Source organism: Monocercomonoides exilis (assembly GCF_001643675.1).
Source record: "Monocercomonoides exilis strain PA203 chromosome Unknown scaffold3-2548433, whole genome shotgun sequence".
NCBI lineage: Eukaryota > Preaxostyla > Oxymonadida > Polymastigidae > Monocercomonoides > Monocercomonoides exilis.
Window position 1 is genome coordinate 1167567 of NW_027150548.1, and position 23055 is coordinate 1190621.

The window sequence follows — 23055 nt, forward strand, 5'->3', positions numbered from 1 at the left end:
AAACAAAAAATTAAATCTATTATGTTATTATAATTATAATATTTTCCAATATCTTTTTTAAAAGAAAAAATTACAAGCTCAATTCAAAATATAGGTGAAGTGCGGAAAAGAAGCCCCTCGAACCTTCGTGTTGAGCTTCTTCGTTGCGTTTCTTCGTCTTTTTCAATTGCGGAATTGAACAAAAACGGCTGGGGCATAACTCCCGGTGAATATTACTATTCACGGGAGAAAAACAAAGCCCCAGCACCTACAGCTTTATCAAGCAGTGATAAAGATGTTCTTTCAATTAGAAGTTTTTTTTATTTTTTATTTATATTAATTTTTTTTACATTAATTATTTTTATTATTATTTTGTTTATTATTAAAAAAAAAATATGTATTTTTGAATGATATTTATTTTTTTTTAGATGAAAAAGAGTTTCAAACAGCAGAAAGCTGGCTTTTAAGCCATAGCTCTTGCAGCTGCGAAAACTCGAGAAGGAAAAAAACAAGTTTGATTATTGTTTATATTTTTTTTCAATAAGTTTATTTTAAATTATCATAAATTATTGTTTTTGTTGAACTTTCAAACATATATTTAAGCTAACAATATTATAGAAAAACAAAATGCAGAAGTTAAGAAGCGATGTTGTGATGTATGTTTTAAAAAAAATAAAAAAGAAGAATTAGAAAAAGAAAATACAGAAAATAAAAAACAAAATGAAATGAAAAAAATAAAAGAAAAAACAAACAATAAAAAAAAAGAAACTAAAAAAAAGAATGAAGTGATAATATTAAAAGATGAAAATAAGAAAACACAAAATTATAAAAAAGAAAATGAAAAATTAAAAGAAAAATTAATAAATAACAATATAAAAAATAAAAAGAGCAAAACAAATATATTTATCGACAATTCAATACTTATAAGCAATAATGAAAATTCAAATTTTATTAAACAAAAATTTATCAACACTTCATCATCATTCGTTGACGTGAGTTACGATCGAATCCATTTGAGCACTGGGGGGAGTTCAGTGGCTGCGACAATGAGCACTGGGGGGAGTTCTGTGGCTGCGACAATGAGCACTGGGAGGAATTTTGGAATGTTAACAAAAGCGAAAATGAACGTTATAATAAATGACTTTTATAATATTGAAGAAAAGAAAAAAAGAAAAGACAGAAAAGATAAAAAAGAAAATATTGAAAAAAATAAGAAAAATGAAGAATATAAAAATAAAGATAAATTTGAAAAAAGAGAAAAAAATGAATATTATCTTAAAGAAAAAAATGATACTAAAAAATATACATATATAGAAAATAATAACAATAATACTAATTTTTATTATAATAACCTTTCAAGTCACAAATTTTCTTTACAAAATTTTTATTCAAATTTAACTTTATGTCATATTGATACTTCTAATTTTTCCCGATTCTATGCTTGTGCTGATGGACTTGGAGCAGCGAGCGGGTCATTATCAGATGGACTTGGGGCAGCGAGCGGGGCTAGTTCGGAAGGATTTGGGGATGTTTGCAGGGCTAGTTCGGAAGGATTTGGGGATGTTTGCAGGGCTGGCATGTTTAATGATGGAAGGGAGGAAAGGGCTTGTGCGTTTGAAGCTGGAGTTGAAATGGAAAGAGAATTAGGTGGTGGAGGAATTGTGATGGAAGGAGAGTTGGATGGAGGAGAAATTGTGATGGAGGAAGAGTTGGATGGAGGAGAAGGTGGAATGGAGGAAGAGTTGGATGGAGGAGAAGGTGGAATGGAGGAAGAGTTGGATGGAGGAGAAGGTGGAATGGAGGAAAAGTTGGATGGAGGAAGAGCAGTAATGGGGAGAGCGTTGGATAGAGGGAGTGATGGTGGGCATGTTGATGGAAATTTAGAAAATAATGTATGTTATTTGAAAAATATGAAAAGAAAAAGAAAGGGCTTTGGAGTTTTTTCTCCAAATGAAAAAAGATTAATAGAAAAGACAAAAAAAGACTTTTTTTTTGAAATGAAAAAAGATATTAATTTAAAAATGTCTTATTCAACATTCTGCAAAAAAACAAGAAATTTTAAAAAATCAAAGAAAAGGACAGATTTATGTGAAATTTGTGAAAGATGAAATTTTTTGGAAAAGAAAAAGAAAGAAATAGAAAGAAAAGGATTGAAATTGAGCCAAACTGAAGATGATGAATTGAATTTAATAATTCATCATCGAAAAATGGCCCAACATCAAAGAAACTTCTTTTATGAAAAGAAAGAAAATTTAAAAAAAAATGAAGTTTTAATTTTAATGGATTTTAAAGAGAATTGGTGTTTACCAATTTCTAATAATGAAACTGGTAAATCATTTTTTAATAAGAAACAAATTTCTCATTTGTGTTTTGTTGTTTTTTATGTTGATAATTTCGGAAATCAAAAAAAATGTTGTTTTAATTATTTTTCTGAAATTTTATCTCATGATTATCGTTTTGTATGTGAATGTTTGAAACAACTTTTACAATTTGATATTTTTTTGAATGTTAATTCTTTTAACTTTTTTTGCGACAATGGGCCGCATTTCCGTAATTCTCATATTTTAAATTTATTGCTTTCTGATAATTCTTTTTTGCTTAAAAATAAACATTGTTCACTTTCATTTTTTGCCGAACATCACGGAAAAAATGAATGTGATAGTGAGTTTGGTTTTTTAACAAATTTAATAAATCATAAACTTGGAAATAGAGTTTTGAATAATATTTTTGATTTAATTAATTTTTTTTTGTTATAATTGTAATTCTTATTTATTTAACACAAATTCTGTTAATTCATCTTTTTTCATTTCTGATTCTTTAAATAGTAACTTTAATTATTCTTCTAATATTTTTTCATCTTCTTCTCAAAACCAGGTAAAAAAGAATAACGAAACGAAGCATTATTTTTTAAGGTTTGAATTTATTTAACTTATTTATTTATTTATATATTTATATATATATTTATTTAGTCACAAAGAATTAAAAGAAACAAACTGGAATGAAATGAAAATAAAAGGTATGAGAAATTATTTGTTTTTTAAAAAAGATTCAGGCAAACTTCTCGTTTCGCCAATCAGCTGTGAAAAGAGCTCAGGTATGTTTGAAATAGAACATAAAATTTTGAAAAAATTGGAAACAAAAAAAAGAAAAATTTTTGAAAGAAAAGATAATAACAAAAATGATATTTTCAATCTTGAAAAAGGAAAATTCGGAAAAGGTGTGAAGAAAGTTATAGAAAACAGAATGACATTTTTGAATTTACATAAAGAAAAAGATTTTTTGAATTTTTATGATAATTTCTTTAATAATTTAAATAATTCTTTGGATTCAAATAGCTTGACAAGTGAAACAGGTATGTCACAGGTGTGTAATTTAAATTCTGAAAATTCATTTTCTGATTCATTTTCTGATAATTATTCTTTTAACGATTCTATTGATAATTCTTTTTTTAATTAAAATATTTTTTTAGCAAAATTTTCACTGCATAATTTGAAAAAATAGGTATGAAGGTATGTTTTTTTTTTTTTTTTTTTTTTTTTTTTTTTTTTTTTTTTTTTTTTTTTTTTTTTTTTTCTTTTTAGACTATTGAAAGTGATTGATAATAATTAATGTAATAAACAAACTATAAAATTATTTTAAATTTGAATTCAATTTTATTAATTATTTTATAACTATTAAATTTTTATTATCTTTTTTTAATTTAGCTAACTAATTAATAAATAAAAATTAAAAGTTTAATTAACTTAGAAATAATAAATATTTGTTAATGCTTATCCAATGAAACCGAATTTTATTCGGTTGAGGACTAGACTGATTCCATCCTGTTTCTTAATTCTTTTTTAATAATTGAGAAACTTGAAGGACTTGGGTCCAGAATCAGTTTCCCAGGTAAATAAATGTTTGTTATCGTTTTTTTTAGAAAATAAAAAATTTTAAAACTGTTCAGTGAATTATTAAATTTTATGTAGAAATTATTGTCGAAATTACGGGTGGAACAAAATTTGGAAAAAGAAAATTTTGCCCCATATAATAAAAAAAGATCAAAAAATCGATAAAATAAATACTATTGTGGTATTACTGATCAAAAAATTTAATTGATTTTTCTTCAGCATTTAGCTTTCAAATTATTTCATATGTTTGTTTTATTCATGAATACAATATGTCATACATTTTTTAAAATTAATAAGTTCTAATTGATCAAGATCGAAAAAAAATGTGAAAAATAAAAATTAAAACTGCAAAAGGAAAATATCAAGTTTCTCAACTTACTAAACTATCCTAATAAATAAAAAATACTTTGAAAAACACAATTGAAATAGTTTGCTATAAATTTGTTTCGATTAAAAATTATTATACTTCAAACTTTTGAAACCAATTTGTTTTCTTGACTTTATCTATTTCTTCGACGGAAATATCATTACAATGTATCAGTCCTTTCTTTTCGATTCAGTTTCTTCATCAAACGTTGAATGAAATACAATGAAATCGATAATCAATGAATAAAACTTATTCGAACTAGTCTTTTTTCTCTTTATTCTTCTCATCACTTGTCCTTCCCTCTTCCTTCTCCATTCTTTCCTCATCTTCCTTCCATTTCCACTCTGCCTAATCAAAATTCTCCCTTCGAAAATACCTGTGAAGTTGTTTGCTTCCTCTCCAGCACTTTCCGTGTCATTATTCTCGTTGTGTTCCTCGATGACTCCAATTGCTTGCTAATCTCCTCTTGAAACAAATTTGCCTTCACACTCAGTTCATTGGCTGCTGTGTCAGCGATGAGATGAGCAAAGGAGGAGGAAGAAGAAGAAGAGGTTGATCCATAATTCGAGTAGGAAGAAGAAGAAGAAGAAGAAGAAGAAGAAATTAAAATAAAAATTAAAAATAAAAAAATGAAGAAGAATGAGAAGTAGAAGAAGAAAATGACTACGATGACGATGATGAAGAAGAAGGATGAAGTGATTGATTAGAATGTTTGTCTCTCACAGCACAGTTTTCTTTCTTTTCTCTTTCTCTTTCTTCAATTCTTCCTTCTTCTCTTCCTTCTTCTCTTCCCTCTCTCTCTCCCTTCCAATGCGTTCTCCACCACCAATTTTATCCTCCTCTCTTTCTCTTCACTCAAAAAATGCCTCTCGCAAAACGCCTTCACATCCTCTTCCAAACAGTCCCCTTCAAAAACACTAAAAGAAGCTGGACCGCTCGGAAGCGAAACGCTCACTTTAAAGAGAAGTTCTGCTTTTGCTTCCTCTTCCTCTTCCTCTTCTTCCTCTTCCTCTTCTTCCTCTTCCTCTTCCTCTTCTTCCTCTTCTTCCTCTTCTTCCTCTTCTTCTTTTTCATCATCATCATCTTCTTATTCTTATTCTTTTTTTCTTCTTCTTCATCTTCATCTTCTTCTTCTTCTTCTTCTTCTTCTTCTTCTTCTTCTTTTCTTCTTCTTCTTCTTCCTCTTCCTCTTCCTCTTCCTTTTCTTCTTCTTTATCCTCCCACCAAATCCATCTCTTCTATCAGCTCCATTTACAACAAGTCCAATGAAGAAATCAACTTCTTTTTGTTTTGGAAGAAGAGAATGACAAAAGATGGAATGCCTTATTTGTTCCCAGAAGATTGGAAAAGATTGGTTGATGGTGTGTTGGCTTGGAAGATAAAGTTTTAATGTTTTCTTTTTTCTATTTTTTCTTTATTTCTTTTTCTTCTCTCTAACAATCCTATCTGTCTCTTTGTAATTAAGCGGATGAAATGTCAATTCTTTCTCGTTTTCCTTCGTCTTTTTCGCTTCTTTGGCTGCTAACCATTCAGCTTGCGTGTTTGTATCGTGAAAATACAATCGGAGAATTAGCGGCGAAGGAGAAATTTCTTTTTTATTTTGGATTTCCCGCTTCTTTTTTTGCTATTCTTTCTTTTTGTCTTTCTTTTCATCATTTTTATTTTTATTTTTATTTTCTCCTTTAAAATTCCCCGTTTCGCCTTGTTTTTTCGAATTATTTTTGTCAGCAAAATTAAACCCAACAACAACATCATCATCTTCTTCTTTTCTCAAAGCCAGCATTTTTGCTAATTGCTTCTTTTCTTCGATTTCTTTCAGTCTTCGCTGAGTGAAAAGAGAAGTTAGCTTCAAAAGAGAAAGTTCATCTTGATAGTCTTCATCTGTATTTTCTTCTTCTTCTTTTCTTCTTTCTTCTTCTTCTTGTTTTCCTTCCCTTTCTTCCCTTTCCTCCTTTTTCTCCTTCTTTTCCTTTTTTCACTGCCAAATCCTTCCTCTCCTTATTCTTCCTCTCCTTCTCTTTTTCATTCTCTCTCTTCTCCTTCTTCTTCTTCTTCTTTATCCATTTTATCATTTCTTCTTCGTCTCTGATTCTCTTTCTTTCTGCCAATTCTTCCGATTTTTCGTTTCGAAACACATTTTTTCTTTTTTCTTCTTCTTTTCTCTTCTTTTCTTCTTCTTTCTTTTCTCTTTTGCCCCACAAAATTGCCATTTCGACTATTCTTTTCTGTTTGTCTTCGGTTTAACACTGAAAAACAGCTGGAATTTCATTTGGTTGATTGGAAGAAGAAGAAGAAGAGGAAGAGGAGGAAGAAGAATAAGTTCCATATATTCCCAACGACGATGATACATGTGAAGGATGAATACCTGAACGAGGTATCTTGAACAGTTTGGATTGATTTGCCTGTATCAAATTGGCCGTTGGAAGAGGAGGATTGATTGACGTCACTTGTGGCAGTGGATGATGATTTTGAGAATTTCTTCTATGTTAGCAAATGAATCAGGTGAAGAAGAAGAGAAAGAAATGATGAATTGATGAAAAAACTAGAATAAAAGAAAAAATAAGAACAAGATTAAGAAGTTGAAGCAAAAAAGGATGGTGATGAAGTTGGAAATGAAGAAGAAGTGAATGAAGATCATGTGCTTGCATATGCAAATGTTGAGAAAGTGAATGGTGTTTCGATAATATGCTGCTGAATCCTTCTTCGATTTTTGATTTCAGGCAGAAAATCTGAGCAAAGCGTGGTTAGAATCGTTACAGGCTTTTTCTTCTCTTTTGTTGTTTTCTTCTTTTCTTTCTCTCCTCTTTCTTTCTGAGCCTTTCGAACGTCTTTGTCAAATCCATCTACTTCTTCTTCTTCTTCCTTTTCTTCTTCTTTCTCATTATCGATGCATTTATCTGTCAGACACAATGATCCTTTTTCTTCTTTATCACTCACAAACTCATTTGCACTCCTCTTCTCATCCTTCTCTCTCCTCCCTTCCTTCCTCTCCTTCTCCCCACCCACCCGAATCCCCTGGCTAGCCACATACGCTGCATAATTCAGAAGGATGCTCTGTGGCTCAAACACATCCCTCGTCGCTGACACGCTGCTGCTTGCAAACACACATGAATTTCCCAATTTGCTCTTCCCGATAATCATACAAGAGATACGCAGCGAAACTGAAGAAATAGATGAATGAGAGTGAGAGGAAGAGATTTGGCTGGATGCTCAAATGGACTTTAGTGTGAGTGAAGAGAAGTCTGTGGATTGTGGGGAAGGAGTGAGTGGCTTTGGAGGAGTTCCAACAAGAACAGAAGGGGCAGACAATTGTGTGTGTGGCAATGGAGAAAATAGAGGGGTATTAATTGTGGAGGATGTCGCGATGTTTTGAGTAAACAACTGGGCAGATGAGAGTGCGCTGTCAAACGAGAAAAATGACTGCTGTTTTTCATCTTCATTTTCTTTACATCCTCCTTCTCTTTCCCTGTCCCTCCTCCTTTTTTCCGTAACTGCATGTGCAAGTCTTGCGTCGAAAGCATCAATTTCCGATGTGGAAAATTCATCTTTCTCCTTCTTCTTCATATTCGCCTTTGGCTTTTCCCACTGATTCCCTTTCCATGCTCTGCGCTCAATTTGCAACTGAAATCCACTTTCTTTGCATCTTCCATTTGAACTCGCGCTCCTCTCTTCGTTTCTTGGCTGTGCCATAAAGCGAGCGGATGAACGCAATGTGCCTTGAAGCTCCTTTTCCATCCAGCTGCCATTTCTCATTCGATGTCCATTCACTCCTTTCATCTCATTCTGTACAGCTTGCGAATTGATGCTATTCGAATCGCTGATGCAGAGCTGAATGTTCCTCTTCGGAAGAAGAAAATAGTTCAAAAGCACATTTCGTTATCTCACAGAAGGCTTATACAGCGACGAAGATACTGTAGAGAGGAAGAATAGTTATTGAGATTCTTTTTGGAAGGCAAACTCGTGATGCTGATTGAACAGCTTACAAACATCTGAAGGTTGAATGTGACGCAACACAAAGAGAAAAGAGGAACCAAAATAGAAGGTCAAGAAGGTGAAGAATTTGGAGAAGGTGAAGAAGAAGGAAATGATGAGGAAAATGAGAAATAAGGTGAAGAACATGAGATGATGATGAAAATAAATTTTTATGGTGATTGAGTAATCCATTTATATTCCAATAAATTTAGTGAAGAAGTTGATACGTTTCATGTGATGTTGGCGATTGATGCAATGCCGTATAAAACAAGTTAACTTCACAAGGTAACAATAATCCAAATCGAAGAATTTCTGGCTGTTGTTCTGTAATTTATCAATAAAGTTGAATTTCTTCCAATCAATTCACTTTCTTTTTGCGATTTCCTCTCCTTTCCCCTCAAAAATAGAAAATATTAATATTTCTCAATTTCCATTCTTTTCCATTCCCTTCTTCCATTCAGCTCACAAAATCATCAGAAAATATCAATCCCCTCCTTTTCTTCATCTTTCCCATTCTCTTCCAAAATATCTTCTCCTCTCAAAAAATACCCCTCTTCCATTTGAACATTTCTCAAATTTCCTCCTCTCATCCACTTTTGACCTCTTTTCTTTCTTTTCAAAATCCATTTCTCCAATTTGTCTCAAATATCTTCCTCACCATCCTCAGCCACTTCTCTACATATTTTCTACATTATCTTCTCCAAATCTCCACCCACTCTTCCCCACCCCTTTGCCTCAGAATTTCTTTCATTCAAAAACCCCTCTCGAAATATTAACATTCAAAAAAACACCCAACTTCTACTCCCTGCCACAAAAAATATTCTTCCATCTCTTCTCTGCCCCATATTCCTCCTGTGCAAGGTGTTGATGAGATAGACATCAAATACTGTTTTGGATGGTTGAGAATATTATTAAAGGAGATGATCATGGCCGAAAAGAAAAAACGCCTCTGGACATCCATCACAATGTGTACGGGCTGAAAAGACCCTCCAGCGAGATACACGATGTATTTTGTGAAGATGCATTCCATGCTGTATTCAACCATTCTGAGACTGAAATAAAGAGATTGAATTTTTGAATGATGATGGCTGTGGAAATGAGTGTGTTTGGCAAAACACAGACGAAGAGCAGTTTGGTATTTATTTATTTTTCTATATTTGAATATTTATCTGTTGAATGTTTTTGTGTTGTTTTCAGGGCAGGAGGTGGAAATGAATGAAAATGAATGAAAGCGGGATATCTCATTATGCAGGGTGACCATCGAGTTGGGAGAGCGGATCCATATGGAAAGTACCCAGGGTGAAGTGACTGGGAAGGAAATTGGAGATGATATTTTCTGGTGTAAAAAAGGATTCATTGAATTGAGAAATAAAAATTTGAAAGAAAAGGTAAACATTGCATTTTTCAGGAGAGCAATAAATCGATGCATTTGATGGAGAAATGACTTCTGGAAAGGACGATTTGCGAAACAAAGATGAAACGCTGAAAATTGAATGTTTTTATTTTATATTTATCGATTTCAACTTATCTTATTTCATATTTTTTCAATAATATTATTTTCTGTTTTTAACTTAAGACATTGATTTGTATCGTTATTGTGATTATTGTTATCATATTTTTAAAACCAGAAAACTTATGTTTTGTTCAGTTCTATAAAGTTTCGATTATTTTTTTGAAAAAGTTTTTATTTTTTATAAAATATGAAGCAAAAACAAATTAAAAACAAATTGAAATCAACAAATAATAAATGGTAATAATATATTTTACTTTATTTTTATGTAATTTCTAATAAAAATTAACTTATCAATCCCACCCTTAATGAAAAAATTATTTGATCAAACGTCGGAATTTTTTATGATATCAAAAAAAATCACCCAATTCATTGTCATTTTCCAAATAGTTAGCTTTCGAATATCAAATGTTTTTCGATCATTTCAAAAGCCAACAGTTGATGAAAAAGAAAGAAAAAGATATTTTATTATTGGAGTCATTCATTTTCTGTGTTCATTAACAAAAATTTTAAAGAAAAATTGTTAAATCGAAATTCTTGAACGAAAAAAATATGATTTCAAAAACAATCACCCAAATTTATAAAAATTGATTTATATTACGAAATCCACAAAAATAAGTTTTGATCCATATTTTAATACAGATACCAATTATGACGTGGACTTTCAATTACTGGCTGATGTGACAAAAAATAGTTTTGTCTGTAACACGTTTAATTTCAATAACAATTATTTAGAAACAAATAGTTCACTATTTGATTTTCGGAAAGTGATTAAAAGGCATAGGTGCAACTGTCTATTTTTTGCAATTCTTGTTTTTTGATATTTATTTTATGATGCTTGAAATATGAAAATTATTAAAAAACTTTTGTATGGACCGATTTTTCGTAAAACTATTTGTTTATCGTGAAAAAAATTTTTTTAAAAATGACCCATAAATATGAGTATTTGAATAAAAAATTTGAAATCAAAGGCAAATAAATTCTGAAAAATATCTGGAATGTCTCTTAATACATTGTACACTTATATTTGTTTGGAAATTTCACAGAAAACACAAAAACGAAATTCTAATTATTTTAATATTATCATTTGATCAAACCCATGTTATAATTTTATTCATTTGGAGAACATAAATTCGAAGGCTCCGGTGATACTCGGTGTTAATGTTTGTCTTTTTTGTTTAAACGAGTAATAATTATTTAATGCAAATATTTCTTTTATGTTCGTCTTAGAATATGCTGATTCTACCTTTTCAATTACCAATTCTATTGTCAAAGAAAATTCCTTGTTTGCAGTATTTTTTATTTCTTAAATAGCAGTTATGCAATTGATGCACTTATAGTAATTAAGTATAAATTGAAATGTGAAGTCAACATGAATTACAAAGTGACTAAAACGCATATCAAACAATCGGTTTGTTATTTGCTTTGTTTGAGACATTTTTTATCAACTCTTGTTTTTTATGAAGGACTATTGGAGATCATTGCTTTAGGAAGGAATGCAGGAGTTATGATATTGGCGAATAAAAGTAAATTGATGGAACTGCTTCATTGATAAGCAAAGTCGGAGATGCGCTATGGTTTGCGTTGGAAGATCGGGAACATATTACCATTGGAGATGGTTCATAAACTGGATGAGTTTGTGAGAATGAGAATAATGGTGGAAAAGAGCGAGCTGTTCAAATGAGGGGGTTTTCGGAGACCCAGTGTGACTTTGTAAAGCGGGTTTGACCGGATGGCGAAGAAATTAATGCTGCAGGTGAAGTATGGAACTCATCAAAATGGTTCAATCAATCGCCATGCGAAGTCGCTGAATATCCTGGGGAATTGCACGTGATGGATGGTGGGAGTGAGATCGAGAAAGAGGAGGTTGGGGAGCGATGAATGTTGAAAAGACAAAGAATTCTGAGAATGTGGAAGTGTGGGAGCAGGCATTGCTTGTGCTGAGCAAATTGATATGAAACAAACAGCTGTTTTAGAAAAGAAGGAGTTTGAAAAGATGAGTATTGTTGTTGTGATGATTGTCTACTGTGAGTTTGTAACTGAAATAAGCAAGGAAGGAATTGGATCTTTTGTGTCTGATGTGTGGGTTGGGAGCGTGAAAGGCGGAGAGATGCATGTGGAGCGTGTGACAGAAAGAGGGATTGAGTTTTGTGGAGGAGAGATATAAAGTGTGGAGGGAGGAAGATCGGAGCTGGAGATTATCACAGTGGAGAATGTGAAGAAAGATGGAGAAGGTGTGATTTTTGGGGAGAAGGGATTAGAGATGAAAATGAGTGGGATCACGATAGAACGATGCGAGACGGAGACGGTGAACGGGATTAGTGCGAAGCGAGGGAAGAGATGCAGAGTAATAAACAATTCGATATTTTCAGTGTGCATATGTGAAGATGGGAATGGAGGAGCGTAAAAGTGTGAGGTGGCAGAATGCGAGGTTGTTGTAGTAGAGAACAGCACATTTGAGGGATGCGAGGCAAGGGGGAGTGAATGAAAAAGAGGAGGGATGTGTGTGAGTGTTGTTGGGGAGATCAAGGCAGATAACTTTGGAGAGAAATTGTGCGGGTTTGAGCGAAACAATGCATGGAAGGGGAAGAATGTGTATCTGGAATGTGTTTGTCTAAATGGGAGTGTTAATAATGAGACACTTGTGTTTCAATTTGACGAAATGGTGAAAGATTGCAATCTGTTTGTTGGGAGAGAAAGGATTCACAATTTCATTGATTTATTTCGGTTCCTGGTTTGATATGAAAAATGGAAAAACATGTGTAGTGGAGTAGGCATGATGATACTCGAAGAGGAAGTGAAGAAGAGCTATATCAGAAAATGAAGAAAGGGATGAGGAAGAATAAGGGGGAGAGATTGTTAATGATAACATCAAAAAGGATCCCAAAGTATTTAAAATGTTTTCAACTAAATTTTCTCTTTAGAAACTGTGAAAGACAAAAGGAGGCAGAGGAGAGATAATTTTTTGTAAAATAAGGATGATTTCACTTAAATCCTTTTTATTGAAGTGATACTTAAGAACACAATCATATTTCGAGTGTGTACAACAAATTATTCATGGACTGAAAAGCTTTTTCAATAGCATCATATGAAAAATTTAATATAATTTCTGGTTTAATGACATTTCATTAGATTGAAGTGGACAAAAATAATTGTGTTGATTTCTAATTATTCTATTTTAAATAAATTTTCCAAAAAAAATCAATAGAGCAATTTCCATTTATAATAAACATCAAAAGATTGTTGATTGTCTGAAATTTTTATGAAAAATGTTTGAAAGACATATTTTGACGTAAGAATATGCAACAAACTTCAAAAATAAATAAATTGTTGTTTGTTTTCAAAAAAAGGCAATAAAAAAATAGTTATATGTTATTAATGTAAGTAGATTCTGAACATGAAATATCTCAAAAGAAGATATTCACTAATAATAACTTTTTTACCAATTTTATAAGTTCAACATGCCATTGTTCTATTAACAAATGTTTTTACAATTGTTAAGCAAATACATTAACGTTTCTTAAAAGAATAAGTAAAAACAACAAACGTTAGCACCGAGTATCACCGGAGCCGTCGAATTTATGTTCTCCAAATGAATAAAATTATAACATGGGTTTGATCAAATGATAATATTAAAATAATTAGAATTTCGTTTTTGTGTTTTCTGTGAAATTTCCAAACAAATATAAGTGTACAATGTATTAAGAGACATTCCAGATATTTTTCAGAATTTATTTGCCTTTGATTTCAAATTTTTTATTCAAATACTCATATTTATGGGTCATTTTTAAAAAAATTTTTTTCACGATAAACAAATAGTTTTACGAAAAATCGGTCCATACAAAAGTTTTTTAATAATTTTCATATTTCAAGCATCATAAAATAAATATCAAAAAACAAGAATTGCAAAAAATAGACAGTTATACCTATGCCAAATAATGTTGAAAAACGGAGATCTCAAAATCTGCTAAATCCTTTTGATGCTTCACGTCTTCCCAATTAAGTATTTCTCTCAAAACAAACGAGATGGAAGTGAGAGAATGTTTTCTTTTAAATTAAAGTTCATGTGCTTTGATGATAAAAGATAATATGACTCTCACTTCCTTCTCTTTTTCCCTCCTCTTGTCATGCCCACCCCAAGGTGAATGATGTAACATTTTCCGCTGATTTTCCTGTCTCTTCAGGTGCGTTTGTTATTTGCGCCATGTTACTCGCTCCTTTTTTCATAACATCATCACATCACCGCTAAATTAATTTGTGAATTTCATTTCAGATCAGTTGGGTGACTTGCCTATAAATGACGATCTCTCTCAAAATAGAAGAGAAGGAAGTGAGAGTCACATTTTCTTTTTTTATGCTCTCTCTTATTATTGTAAACTCCATAAGAATATTTTAGATGAAATAAGATACACTTTTCGGAAAAGTTTACAATGGATTTTCAAAAAATACTTTGAAATATTTTCTTTGAAAAAATGAATGAAACGGAAAATTGAATGAAAAAAATAATAAATGAACAAAATTAACACAGATGAGAAAGAATGAGATCATAATTATATGCAAAATTTTAATATTTGACCCATTGCAATTGGCACTGCATTTCAGATTGTAAAGAAGAAGATAATATTTTCTATTTTGTCTACATCATTGAAATATCCTTTTTCCCTTCGCCAAGACACATCCTCTTCCTGTTTTTCTTCACGTGCGCGAATTTCCTTTCTTGCTCTCCAAATAAATGATCCGAAGGCAGCAGCGTTATAGGCACAAGCGGAGAGATCGACTGAGGTGTGAATACCTGCTCAACAGAAGCAGAGCTAAAGCCAGCTACAGGCAGCGAGTGTGCCGACCGCACTGCCTTCGGACGTATGAAATTCCTGCTGTCTTTCCTCGCTCCTGCAGCAACAGTTGCTTTTCTTGTGAAATGATTGCTATTTCTCACTTCTATTCCATTCTCTGCTTCCACCTCTTCTTCTTCTTCGCCCTCGTTCTCTTCTCCAAAATACGACTGGCTTCTATTATTTCTTCTCAAAGCATTGCGAGTCATGGGCATCTTGCCAACTCGTTTGGAAAAATTTTGAGTGTCCTTTTCGTTCCAAAGCGAAGGAAAGTTGGAAGGAAAAAGTGACGGAGAAGGAGAAAAAGGCGAGAAAAGATTGCGCCTAGGTTGTGAAGGAGCAGCAGCAGCAGAATTGGCAGAGAAAGAAAGAGGAGGCGAGGAAGGAACAGGAGAATAAGGGGAAGAAGGCGAATAGCAATCAGAAGGCGGGGAGTTCATCATGTTGGCTGACATGTAATCTAGAAAATCGACAGCAGACGCATCAAAGTTGTCGTCATCTTCATCGCTCCATTCGTCAATAATCTCACTCTCGTTGTCATCATCATCAGCATTATCATTATCTTCATCATCATCGTAGTCGTCGTCGTCACTAACTTCCATGTTATCATTGAAGAGGCTTTCCTTGTGTGATCTTCTGATATTATCGTAGCCATCTCTTTCTGCTTCTTCTTTTGCTGAATTCATTTTGTCTTTGGATTCTGTTTGCATATTCCGCAAACCTTTGCTCTGTTCTTGTTGCCCACTTTGCATGCCATCATATTTGCATTTCTTTACGTTCTTCTTCTTTTTCATCATCTTCTTTCTAATATTGCCTTTCCTTCTTCCGCCTTCTTTCTCTTCATCTTCATCTTCTCTTCTATCTTTTAGAATGCCCTTTCTGCTTTTGCGTGCTGATTTCTTGAGGGCGTGGTGGAGCTGTCTTCGCAGTGCCTTCTGAAACGACGGTGGAGTGTGAGAAGGAGGAGGATGAGGAGAAGAAGCAGAAGAAATAGAAGAAGAAGAAGAAGAAGAAGAAGAGGAGGAGGAGGAGGAGTTAGAAGGTGCTGAAGATGCAAAAACAGCAGGCACACGGAAGATTGAGGAAGAAGAGGAAGAAAGAGAAGGTGTTGGTGCATGAGAAATGATAGATGCGTTGTAGAGTTCTTCGTAGTGCCGTTGCTGAAGCGATGCAACAAAAGAAAACAGTTTCGAGCCAATAACGCAGTGATAGCCTTTGAAGCCAAATGGACGGATTAAAACACCTTTTCATTTAATATAAATAATAATAATTATAAAAACAATAAGTAAATAAGGGGGAAAATAAATAGATAGACAGACAGATAAATAGATAAATAAAAACAACTGAGCAAACGTGTTTCAATAGCTAGCCATCCTCCGAACACGACTCTTATTCGAGCAAAGGGGATTATTTTGATCACCTTCTTTTTCCCCCTTTTAGCGTTTCTTTCTTCTTGTCCTTCTCCATCATCATATTCACAGCAACTGTCTTCGCTCCCTTCTCCATTCGCATCAAAATCAGCTTCCGCATTTTTCTCTTCATCATAAAATGCTTCGTCTTCTTCATTGCCTTCACTGTCTTCGAGATTTTCTCCACTAATCTCACTTCTTTCCTCTCTTTCCATTTCTCCTCTTTTGTCGAATCCTCCTCCTTCTTCTCTTTCTCTACACTCGCTGAAATTGTCAGAATCTTCGGCTCCTGCATTTTTTCTGATTCTTTCTCCTACATTAAATGCACTGTCAACATCTGAAGCATGCTTACCGCTATCTTTGATAGACTCTTTTAGGCTTCCAGAAACACTATTAATTCGAGATGTCTTCTTTTTCTTCTTCTTTGACTGATTCTTGTTTTTCTGTTGAGTGTTGTCTATTTTTGCATAATCATCCACAACATGCAATCCGTTCCGATCTTCATATATTCTCATAGAACCCCTTGGACGAAGTTTCATTTTCCTCGCTAAGCAACGAGTTATCCATGAAAACGGAGTGGATGTATTAACGACCGCCTGCCTAAAAAATACATGGCGATGGCTCTCATCAACTCTTTCAATTGAGACTATTGAAGTACCCAAAAAAGAAAAAAAGGAAGGAAAGAAATTACCATTTCAATAACAAAACGTAAAGTAATCTTATTATATACGTTCACAACGTGGCACAAAATCGGAATTCGAAATTTGTCCCTCTCCGTAATCAAAACTTATTGGCAATGGACTAGATAAAAATGTGAAATCCATTTCATCTCCATATAACCATTCTGAATATTCATCTGCTCCAAGTCCATCGCTCTGTTCAGACAAATCATAAAGATCTTCATAATCATAATTTTCATCATCAGTATTAATGTTTTGATTGGTTTTTCCTTCTTTCAAACACGGAGATGAAGTATCAGGCGGATAAATAACCAATCCATCTTCACTTTCAATGAATCTTGAATGAGTTTCCAACGGTTGTGACAATGCCGCAAATGTTCTAAAAGGAGAATTATCATTTTCATCATCATAGCATGCCTTTTCTCTGTGAGGTGATTCATCTTGAGAAAAATCAGGAAATGAAGGCGTTGCTCCTTCATACTCATCGTCAATATCTGTATATTGCTGCATGTTATTATTTTCCACCGAAATATCCGAATATCTTGAAATGATGAAAACTCCTTGAAATGAAGCAAAAATGTCAAAAAATGATCGTGCCCAACATATAATACATCGAAAACTGAATTTTAAGAGCGCTATCAAATCTTAAAATAATTTATTTTCTTGGGAAATGAACTTTTATGTTGAGGTATTAGAATAAAAAAATTCCCTCAACTTCAAAAACATGTGGGAGAAAAATCTTCAAAAATGCTTTCAAATGATAGCCTCCATCTAATTTTGCGGAAATCGTGTGAACATTATATAAAGAAATTGTGTGAATGTCTTTTTGAATAAAAAATTTGGACACACCATATCCTGTTCTTTGCAGAATCGTTCTTCCCATGCATGAAAACCTCCTCGAAGAACAAGAACATCCAAAGAAGGAAGAGCAATGCTACTTTTCTCTAAAAAGCTACGGGCAGCTTTTGGACCTCTCGATTTGCTTCGTTTAAAAAATGTACAAAAATTTCAGATATTAACAAAAAATAAAACTTCAACCTGGCAAAGCAATGAAAAACGATGCTTGATGGTAAAGGATCTAAAAACTTTAACGATTCTATTAGGACGTCTATTTTTGAAGGGAATTCGTAGTTTGGAATATGCCTACTTCCAGGAATTTTATATCCATTATAATCCACATCTCTAACATCAACAACAACAACATCTTTTGGAGAACTTTTGAGTAATTGTGCAAGCTCATAAGGTTCAATAAGTTTCACATATTTGTTGCATTGTTCACACATATTTCAATTAAAGGAAAGTCTCAAAAACAATCAAAAAAAAGTGATGGGAACACTAAATAAAAAAGCAAATTTCAACAAAATAAAAATTTTCCGTCAAAAAATAAAAATAAAAATTCTTTCAAATCAACTGTTTTTTTTTTACAACGACAATAGAACATTGAGAGACTTTTATGTATGCTTTATTTTTTTGATCTATTAATTGATCAAAATACAGTACGATTAAAGAGATTCTTCCTAACTGACTGAACTTTGATTTGCCAATGGATTACTCACAGAAACGTCCATGGAAGAAGTAGAAGCAGTTGAATTAGCATAATCAGATGATTCATTCTCAGAAGAAGAACTAATAGTTGAATCATTTGATGAGGCTAAATAAGAAGGTTTGCGGGGTTCAGGAGGGGTTGAAGAAGAAGGACTTGAATAAGAAGAAGGAGAAGAAAGCAAAGACGCAGAAGGAGCAGAAGACGAGGCTGTGGAGTATGCTGGCTTTGATAGATCAACTGAGACATTTGTGGATGCAGATGAGTAGGACGGCTTGGAAGGTGCAGAAGAAGCAATTGACGATGGAATGTCTGATGGGTGTGGAGGAAGCGCTGAAGAAGAGGAGGAGAAGGAGGAGGAGGAAGAAGAAGCCTCTGAAGATGTTGAAGGAGGAGAAGAATAAGGAGGTTTACTGAGTTTAGCCAGTGAGAGGGGTAGCGGTAAAGGCTTTGGATTAGCAGGGCAGGTTGCAGAAGATGATGAAACCAAAAACGGAGAGGAAGGCGAAGAATACGAAGGCGATGGCAAAGAAGAAGAAGAAGAAGAAGAAGATGATGATGATGATGAAATTGATGATTGTGAAGCTGATAATGTTGGCGACATCTTTTGATTGAATGATGCAACTTTTGCAGAACTCAACTTTCCGTGAATTGATTCTTCAAATTTGATAAGCTCGTTCATTCTTAATGCTAATTCTGCTTCAAGTCTTTTATTTATACTGTTACTTATGTCAGACGTTTCTGATGAAGACTCTGCATCCTTATATTCAAAATTCAGTTAAAATAATTATTTGAATTAAAAATTATCTAATTAAAGAAACATTTACAAAAAGCAGAACAAACCGTATTAACTTTGAAACTCTCTAAAGATTTGTTTTCTTGAATGAACTCAATAAGAGCAGAAAACAAGGAAAAAGATTGAACAGCGAAATATAACAATGCAATTTTATCTGGAACTTGATATTGATCGCTTAGAATCATAAAATTAAACTTTGGTGACATTTGCTCCTTTGGGATTCTGAACTTACTTAGCACTTCCATCACAAGTTGCTGAAATTTTTCTTTAAACTGATTGTGGATTTTTTCTTTATTTTCCAGCGAAGTTTCGTCTTTCATAAAAATTTCTCCTTCATCGTTAATAAACCTTATCAATTCATTCTCAAAATTGCTACTGCAACTTAAAGATAAAAGAGCTTCTGAATATAATAAATAACATGCAAAAAATAAATAATCACAAATAAAAACTAAACCTAATATTTGAGATTCATTTTCTTCTTCTCTTGACATCTGTGAGTTATCTATGATATGGTTGTGTCAAAAAAAATCTAAATCAATCAGTTAAATTTCTGTAAATAATTCTCAAAAAATGTTATTAATTTCAAAAACAATGGTCAAGATCAAAATATTGGTTATTTGCAAAGTATCGTATGAGTGGAATAAAAACAGTAGCAACTATATCTTTACTTTGCTGTCTTGTACTTGCATTATCGAACCTTTCAATATGGCTTTTTGATAAAACACTTATATCTCTAATTGTTGTGACTTCAATTGAATTTCTATGCATTATTGTCATAACAACAATGATTCCTTCGCTTAAAAGTTTGTAATTGTATTTTTTAAAAAATGTATATTTTTATATTCTGTTTTATCATATTTGCAGATGGAACAGCAGCTTATCAAGCTGGATTATTTGAAGAAATTAACAAGGAACTTAATCTGTTTTGGTTAGCAGATGTAATCATGTTTCTAATGCTTTGCGGAACGAGAGCACCTCATATTGTATGATTTAGGTGTTAATTATTTTTGTTAACTCTTGGTTTAAGGCATCAAAATGGATTGATGTGAATCCAAATGAAACAGCTTGGTTCTTCATTTTAAACCCTTTTTATCAACTTGGTATAACGATTTTTTCTCAAATTTATATATTTGTATTTTCTTATTTAAATTTATTTTCTTTCAGTAAGTTTTTTTTATTGGACTGTCGTAATGGTAACCATCCTCAGGTTTACAAATAAGAAATATTACTACATTTGAAAAGCTGTTGCAATTACCATGTTTAATTTGATTATCAACGTTTTGCTCAAAATAATGAAAACGAGACCCAACAATAACTTGAAAAGTGTGAAAAGTTTAATTTTTGAAGACTTGATCGATCGTTTTTCCCATAAATTATTTATTGAATAATTAGATTTAAGTTTTAGAATTATCAAGATGATATCATGTTTTGTATTGAATATTGTCATTTTCTCAAGTTATCTTCTCGAACCTCCACAGCTTTCACTCATTCATTTTTTGCAGTCTAATCGAGACTGTGTAAATGTTTCATTTATCGACTCTGCATTTGATCGATCACCAAATGAAAGGGAAATTCATTATTCAATAATTAACAAAATACCAGATATTACAGATCCAAGAGTAGGAGCTTCTGGAATTGTTACATTTTGTGATCCAGTTGATTTTGACATTTTGCTTTCAGCTGCATCTTTTTGTGGCAATGAGCAACCAAGTACAATTTCCCAAATTACATTTTCGTTAAAGCATCGCGTAAGCCCAGTTTCTATTTTTCACCGTTCTCTTCTAAAAGGGGAATACGTTGTGCTTTCTTCAACAACTCCACATTCTTCAATTGTGTATAATTTGACTGTTTTGTCAAACAGCGAAAAAAACAGAATAAACGTAACATATACAGAGCCATTTTTTGTACTAGAAGACTCTTTTATTGAAGCACGAGCAGAACGCTTGGGATTTATTGAAAGCGAAACAACATCTGCAAATATAAGTGTGATTCCATATGAATGGGAAGTTGGAGTGTTTCCTGAGCCTGGAAGTTTTTGTGGTTTTGTTGGTTTAAAAATATGGGCCGAGATGGAAGATGTGCGCGTCCTTTGTGGAAGAGAAGGCATTGATGAAATTGATGGAGAATTGACTTACCAGCATGATCCACAAGATACAATAATTTCGTCTTTAAATGAATCGACAAATTTGAAATGCTCGGTTTAACAAAATTTTTTACTATTTACACTGTTTATATGAATTTCTTTCTTTCTTTATTTTGTTTTAATTTTTATTTTATTTTAGATATTCTATCATGATTCAATAATTCAGCAATCAGAACCAAAGAAGTTTTCTTTTTCCGTATTGCCCATTCAACACTTATCATTTGGAAAGGAAAATGCGTTGCCTCCTGATACACTTAACAATCCGAATATCGCATTCACGAACGACTTGTTCTCCATTCACTTATCAATTACTTCTGATTTTTCACAAGATTCGAATTCGACATTACTTATAAACCAGACTCAACATTGGTTTGCTCCGGATTCATCTTCAGTTGCATCCCCAATCAGAAACAGATATCTAACCAATAATTCGAACCCACTTGTGTTCGCAACATACACTGTTTTTTCTGATCAGAATGTGAAGCTTAAAGTTCACCAACAAAAAGAATCTGCAGAGTTGGATTTGGATAAGCCTGAACTCAAAAATGAAGTCAAAAATGCATACTCTCAAGACTATTCCTCTGGAACTTACAATTCATCTTTCAGTTCAGCTTCTTCTTCTTCTTCTTCTTCTTCTTCTTCTTTTGAGGCATTACCATCAAGGGGTCCTTCGCTCTTTTTCAAAACGTTTGCAGGAAATGAGGATGCTTCATACATCATTGAAAGTGGAATGAATGTGATCAATAAATCTCCCACTTATATTTCTTCGACAGGCGTTTCATCGTTTGCTGAGCTGCGAAATTACAAGGCGACTTTGCTTCCTCGAACCATTCCAGATGGATGGGAAAGAGTAAATGCGAATGTGAAGGGAAAAAGCCAAGCAAAAGCAAACGGAATTGCAAAAGTGTCTGAAGAGAAGCTTGCAAAATGTAATAACAACCGCAATCTTTCGAGTGAAGACAATAAAGAAGAAGTTGAAGACGTTGAAGAAGCTAAAGAGGAGGATGATAATGTGATTGGAGAAATAGATATCGGATTGGGATGGGACATACTAGTTTGCTTTTCTGCTTTGGATGAAACTAAAGCAAATAAAAACGAGCAAATTCCTTTGGAGAGCGATGAACCAGAAAATCACTCAATTTCCATGAACAGCAAGAGTTCAATTCATTCAACCAAAAATGGTTATTCTTCTTGTCCAACATGTGTGAATTATAAGATTGTTTTAAATTGCTTTTAAAATCTCTTATTTTTATTTTCTCCACCATGTTTGTGTTTGCATTTCTTTAACATGAAATCATATTAAAACAGGGCCACCTGTCTGCGTTCGTGTTCTTGTGAATGCTATTTCCTCTTCAACTCCACCCATCGCAAATTCATCACTTCAATCTGCTCCTTCAAATCAACCTTCCTTTTCGTTTCTTCAAACCACTTTGTCGACGTTTCCCACAACATCATATTCTTCAAAGTCTTCTTTCTTATTTACGCCTTCATTCGTTCTTGCAATCATCGTGGTTTCCTTTTCATTTCTGATGAGCATATTTCGCTTGTTCAAATGGAGTTCCTTTTACTTCCAGCAAAGAAAGAAAAAGATACTTTTGGTAGTTAAAAAACATCAGGTTAAGAAAGCAAAGCGAAAAATGGCTGAACTTTTGTATGAGGAGTGGAAACTTAAGCGTGACTTGCAAAACCAATTTTCCATTAAAAAATGATGCAATGTTGTTTTGATTTGTTTGTTTTGATACGTGTTTAAATTTCAATTTGACTTATATAAAGTTATTCAATTTTTGTTGCAAACAACAAACTTCTCTTGAGATGTAAGCAATCAAAAATCACAGAAAGCATTAAAATTATATCAAAAACTCTGAAAATTATTCAATGACGAAAATATTTTGTTTCCAAAAAGGAGAATACAACTATTTTTACTGCCAATTATA

At 32.8% G+C, this 23055-nt stretch overlaps 8 protein-coding genes across 8 annotated transcripts; 3 read left to right on the forward strand and 5 right to left on the reverse strand.

Annotated features, from left to right (window-relative positions):
* Positions 1-1416: 1416 nt before the first annotated feature.
* On the forward strand, positions 1417-2041 carry MONOS_16958 (uncharacterized protein; the record flags this gene model as incomplete). The annotated part of the gene is made up of 3 exons (XM_067869835.1): positions 1417-1508; positions 1574-1871; positions 2033-2041. 3 exons carry the CDS (start codon positions 1417-1419, stop codon positions 2039-2041), a joined length of 399 nt encoding a protein of 132 aa, XP_067735235.1.
* A 4383-nt stretch (positions 2042-6424) lies between these two features.
* On the reverse strand, positions 6425-7377 carry MONOS_13073 (uncharacterized protein; the record flags this gene model as incomplete). Its single annotated transcript, XM_067865752.1, has 1 exon — positions 6425-7377. One exon carries the CDS (start codon positions 7375-7377, stop codon positions 6871-6873), a length of 507 nt encoding a protein of 168 aa, XP_067735236.1. The 3' UTR covers positions 6425-6870.
* A 69-nt stretch (positions 7378-7446) lies between these two features.
* On the reverse strand, positions 7447-7989 carry MONOS_13074 (uncharacterized protein; the record flags this gene model as incomplete). Its single annotated transcript, XM_067865753.1, has 1 exon — positions 7447-7989. One exon carries the CDS (start codon positions 7987-7989, stop codon positions 7447-7449), a length of 543 nt encoding a protein of 180 aa, XP_067735237.1.
* Positions 7990-11672: 3683 nt separating this feature from the next.
* Positions 11673-11885, forward strand: MONOS_16959 (uncharacterized protein; the record flags this gene model as incomplete). Its single annotated transcript, XM_067869836.1, has 1 exon — positions 11673-11885. The coding sequence occupies one exon, from the start codon at positions 11673-11675 to the stop codon at positions 11883-11885; it is 213 nt and encodes a 70-aa protein (XP_067735238.1).
* Positions 11886-13565: 1680 nt separating this feature from the next.
* Positions 13566-17227, reverse strand: MONOS_13075 (uncharacterized protein). The gene is made up of 3 exons (XM_067865754.1): positions 16747-17227; positions 15904-16605; positions 13566-15793 (listed from the first exon to the last, which is right to left on the reverse strand). Exons 1-3 carry the CDS (start codon positions 17147-17149, stop codon positions 14355-14357), a joined length of 2544 nt encoding a protein of 847 aa, XP_067735239.1. The 5' UTR covers positions 17150-17227; the 3' UTR covers positions 13566-14354.
* Positions 17228-17392: 165 nt separating this feature from the next.
* On the reverse strand, positions 17393-17922 carry MONOS_13076 (uncharacterized protein; the record flags this gene model as incomplete). Its single annotated transcript, XM_067865755.1, has 3 exons — positions 17393-17410; positions 17489-17621; positions 17678-17922. The coding sequence occupies 3 exons, from the start codon at positions 17920-17922 to the stop codon at positions 17393-17395; spliced, it is 396 nt and encodes a 131-aa protein (XP_067735240.1).
* Positions 17923-18156: 234 nt separating this feature from the next.
* MONOS_13077 (uncharacterized protein) lies at positions 18157-19469 on the reverse strand (the record flags this gene model as incomplete). The annotated part of the gene is made up of 3 exons (XM_067865756.1): positions 18157-18942; positions 19026-19378; positions 19433-19469. 3 exons carry the CDS (start codon positions 19467-19469, stop codon positions 18157-18159), a joined length of 1176 nt encoding a protein of 391 aa, XP_067735241.1.
* Positions 19470-19762: 293 nt separating this feature from the next.
* Positions 19763-22830, forward strand: MONOS_13078 (uncharacterized protein; the record flags this gene model as incomplete). Its single annotated transcript, XM_067865757.1, has 8 exons — positions 19763-19781; positions 19843-19961; positions 20006-20078; positions 20143-20185; positions 20435-21176; positions 21261-22323; positions 22430-22632; positions 22738-22830. The coding sequence occupies 8 exons, from the start codon at positions 19763-19765 to the stop codon at positions 22828-22830; spliced, it is 2355 nt and encodes a 784-aa protein (XP_067735242.1).
* Between the last annotated feature and the right edge of the window lie 225 nt (positions 22831-23055).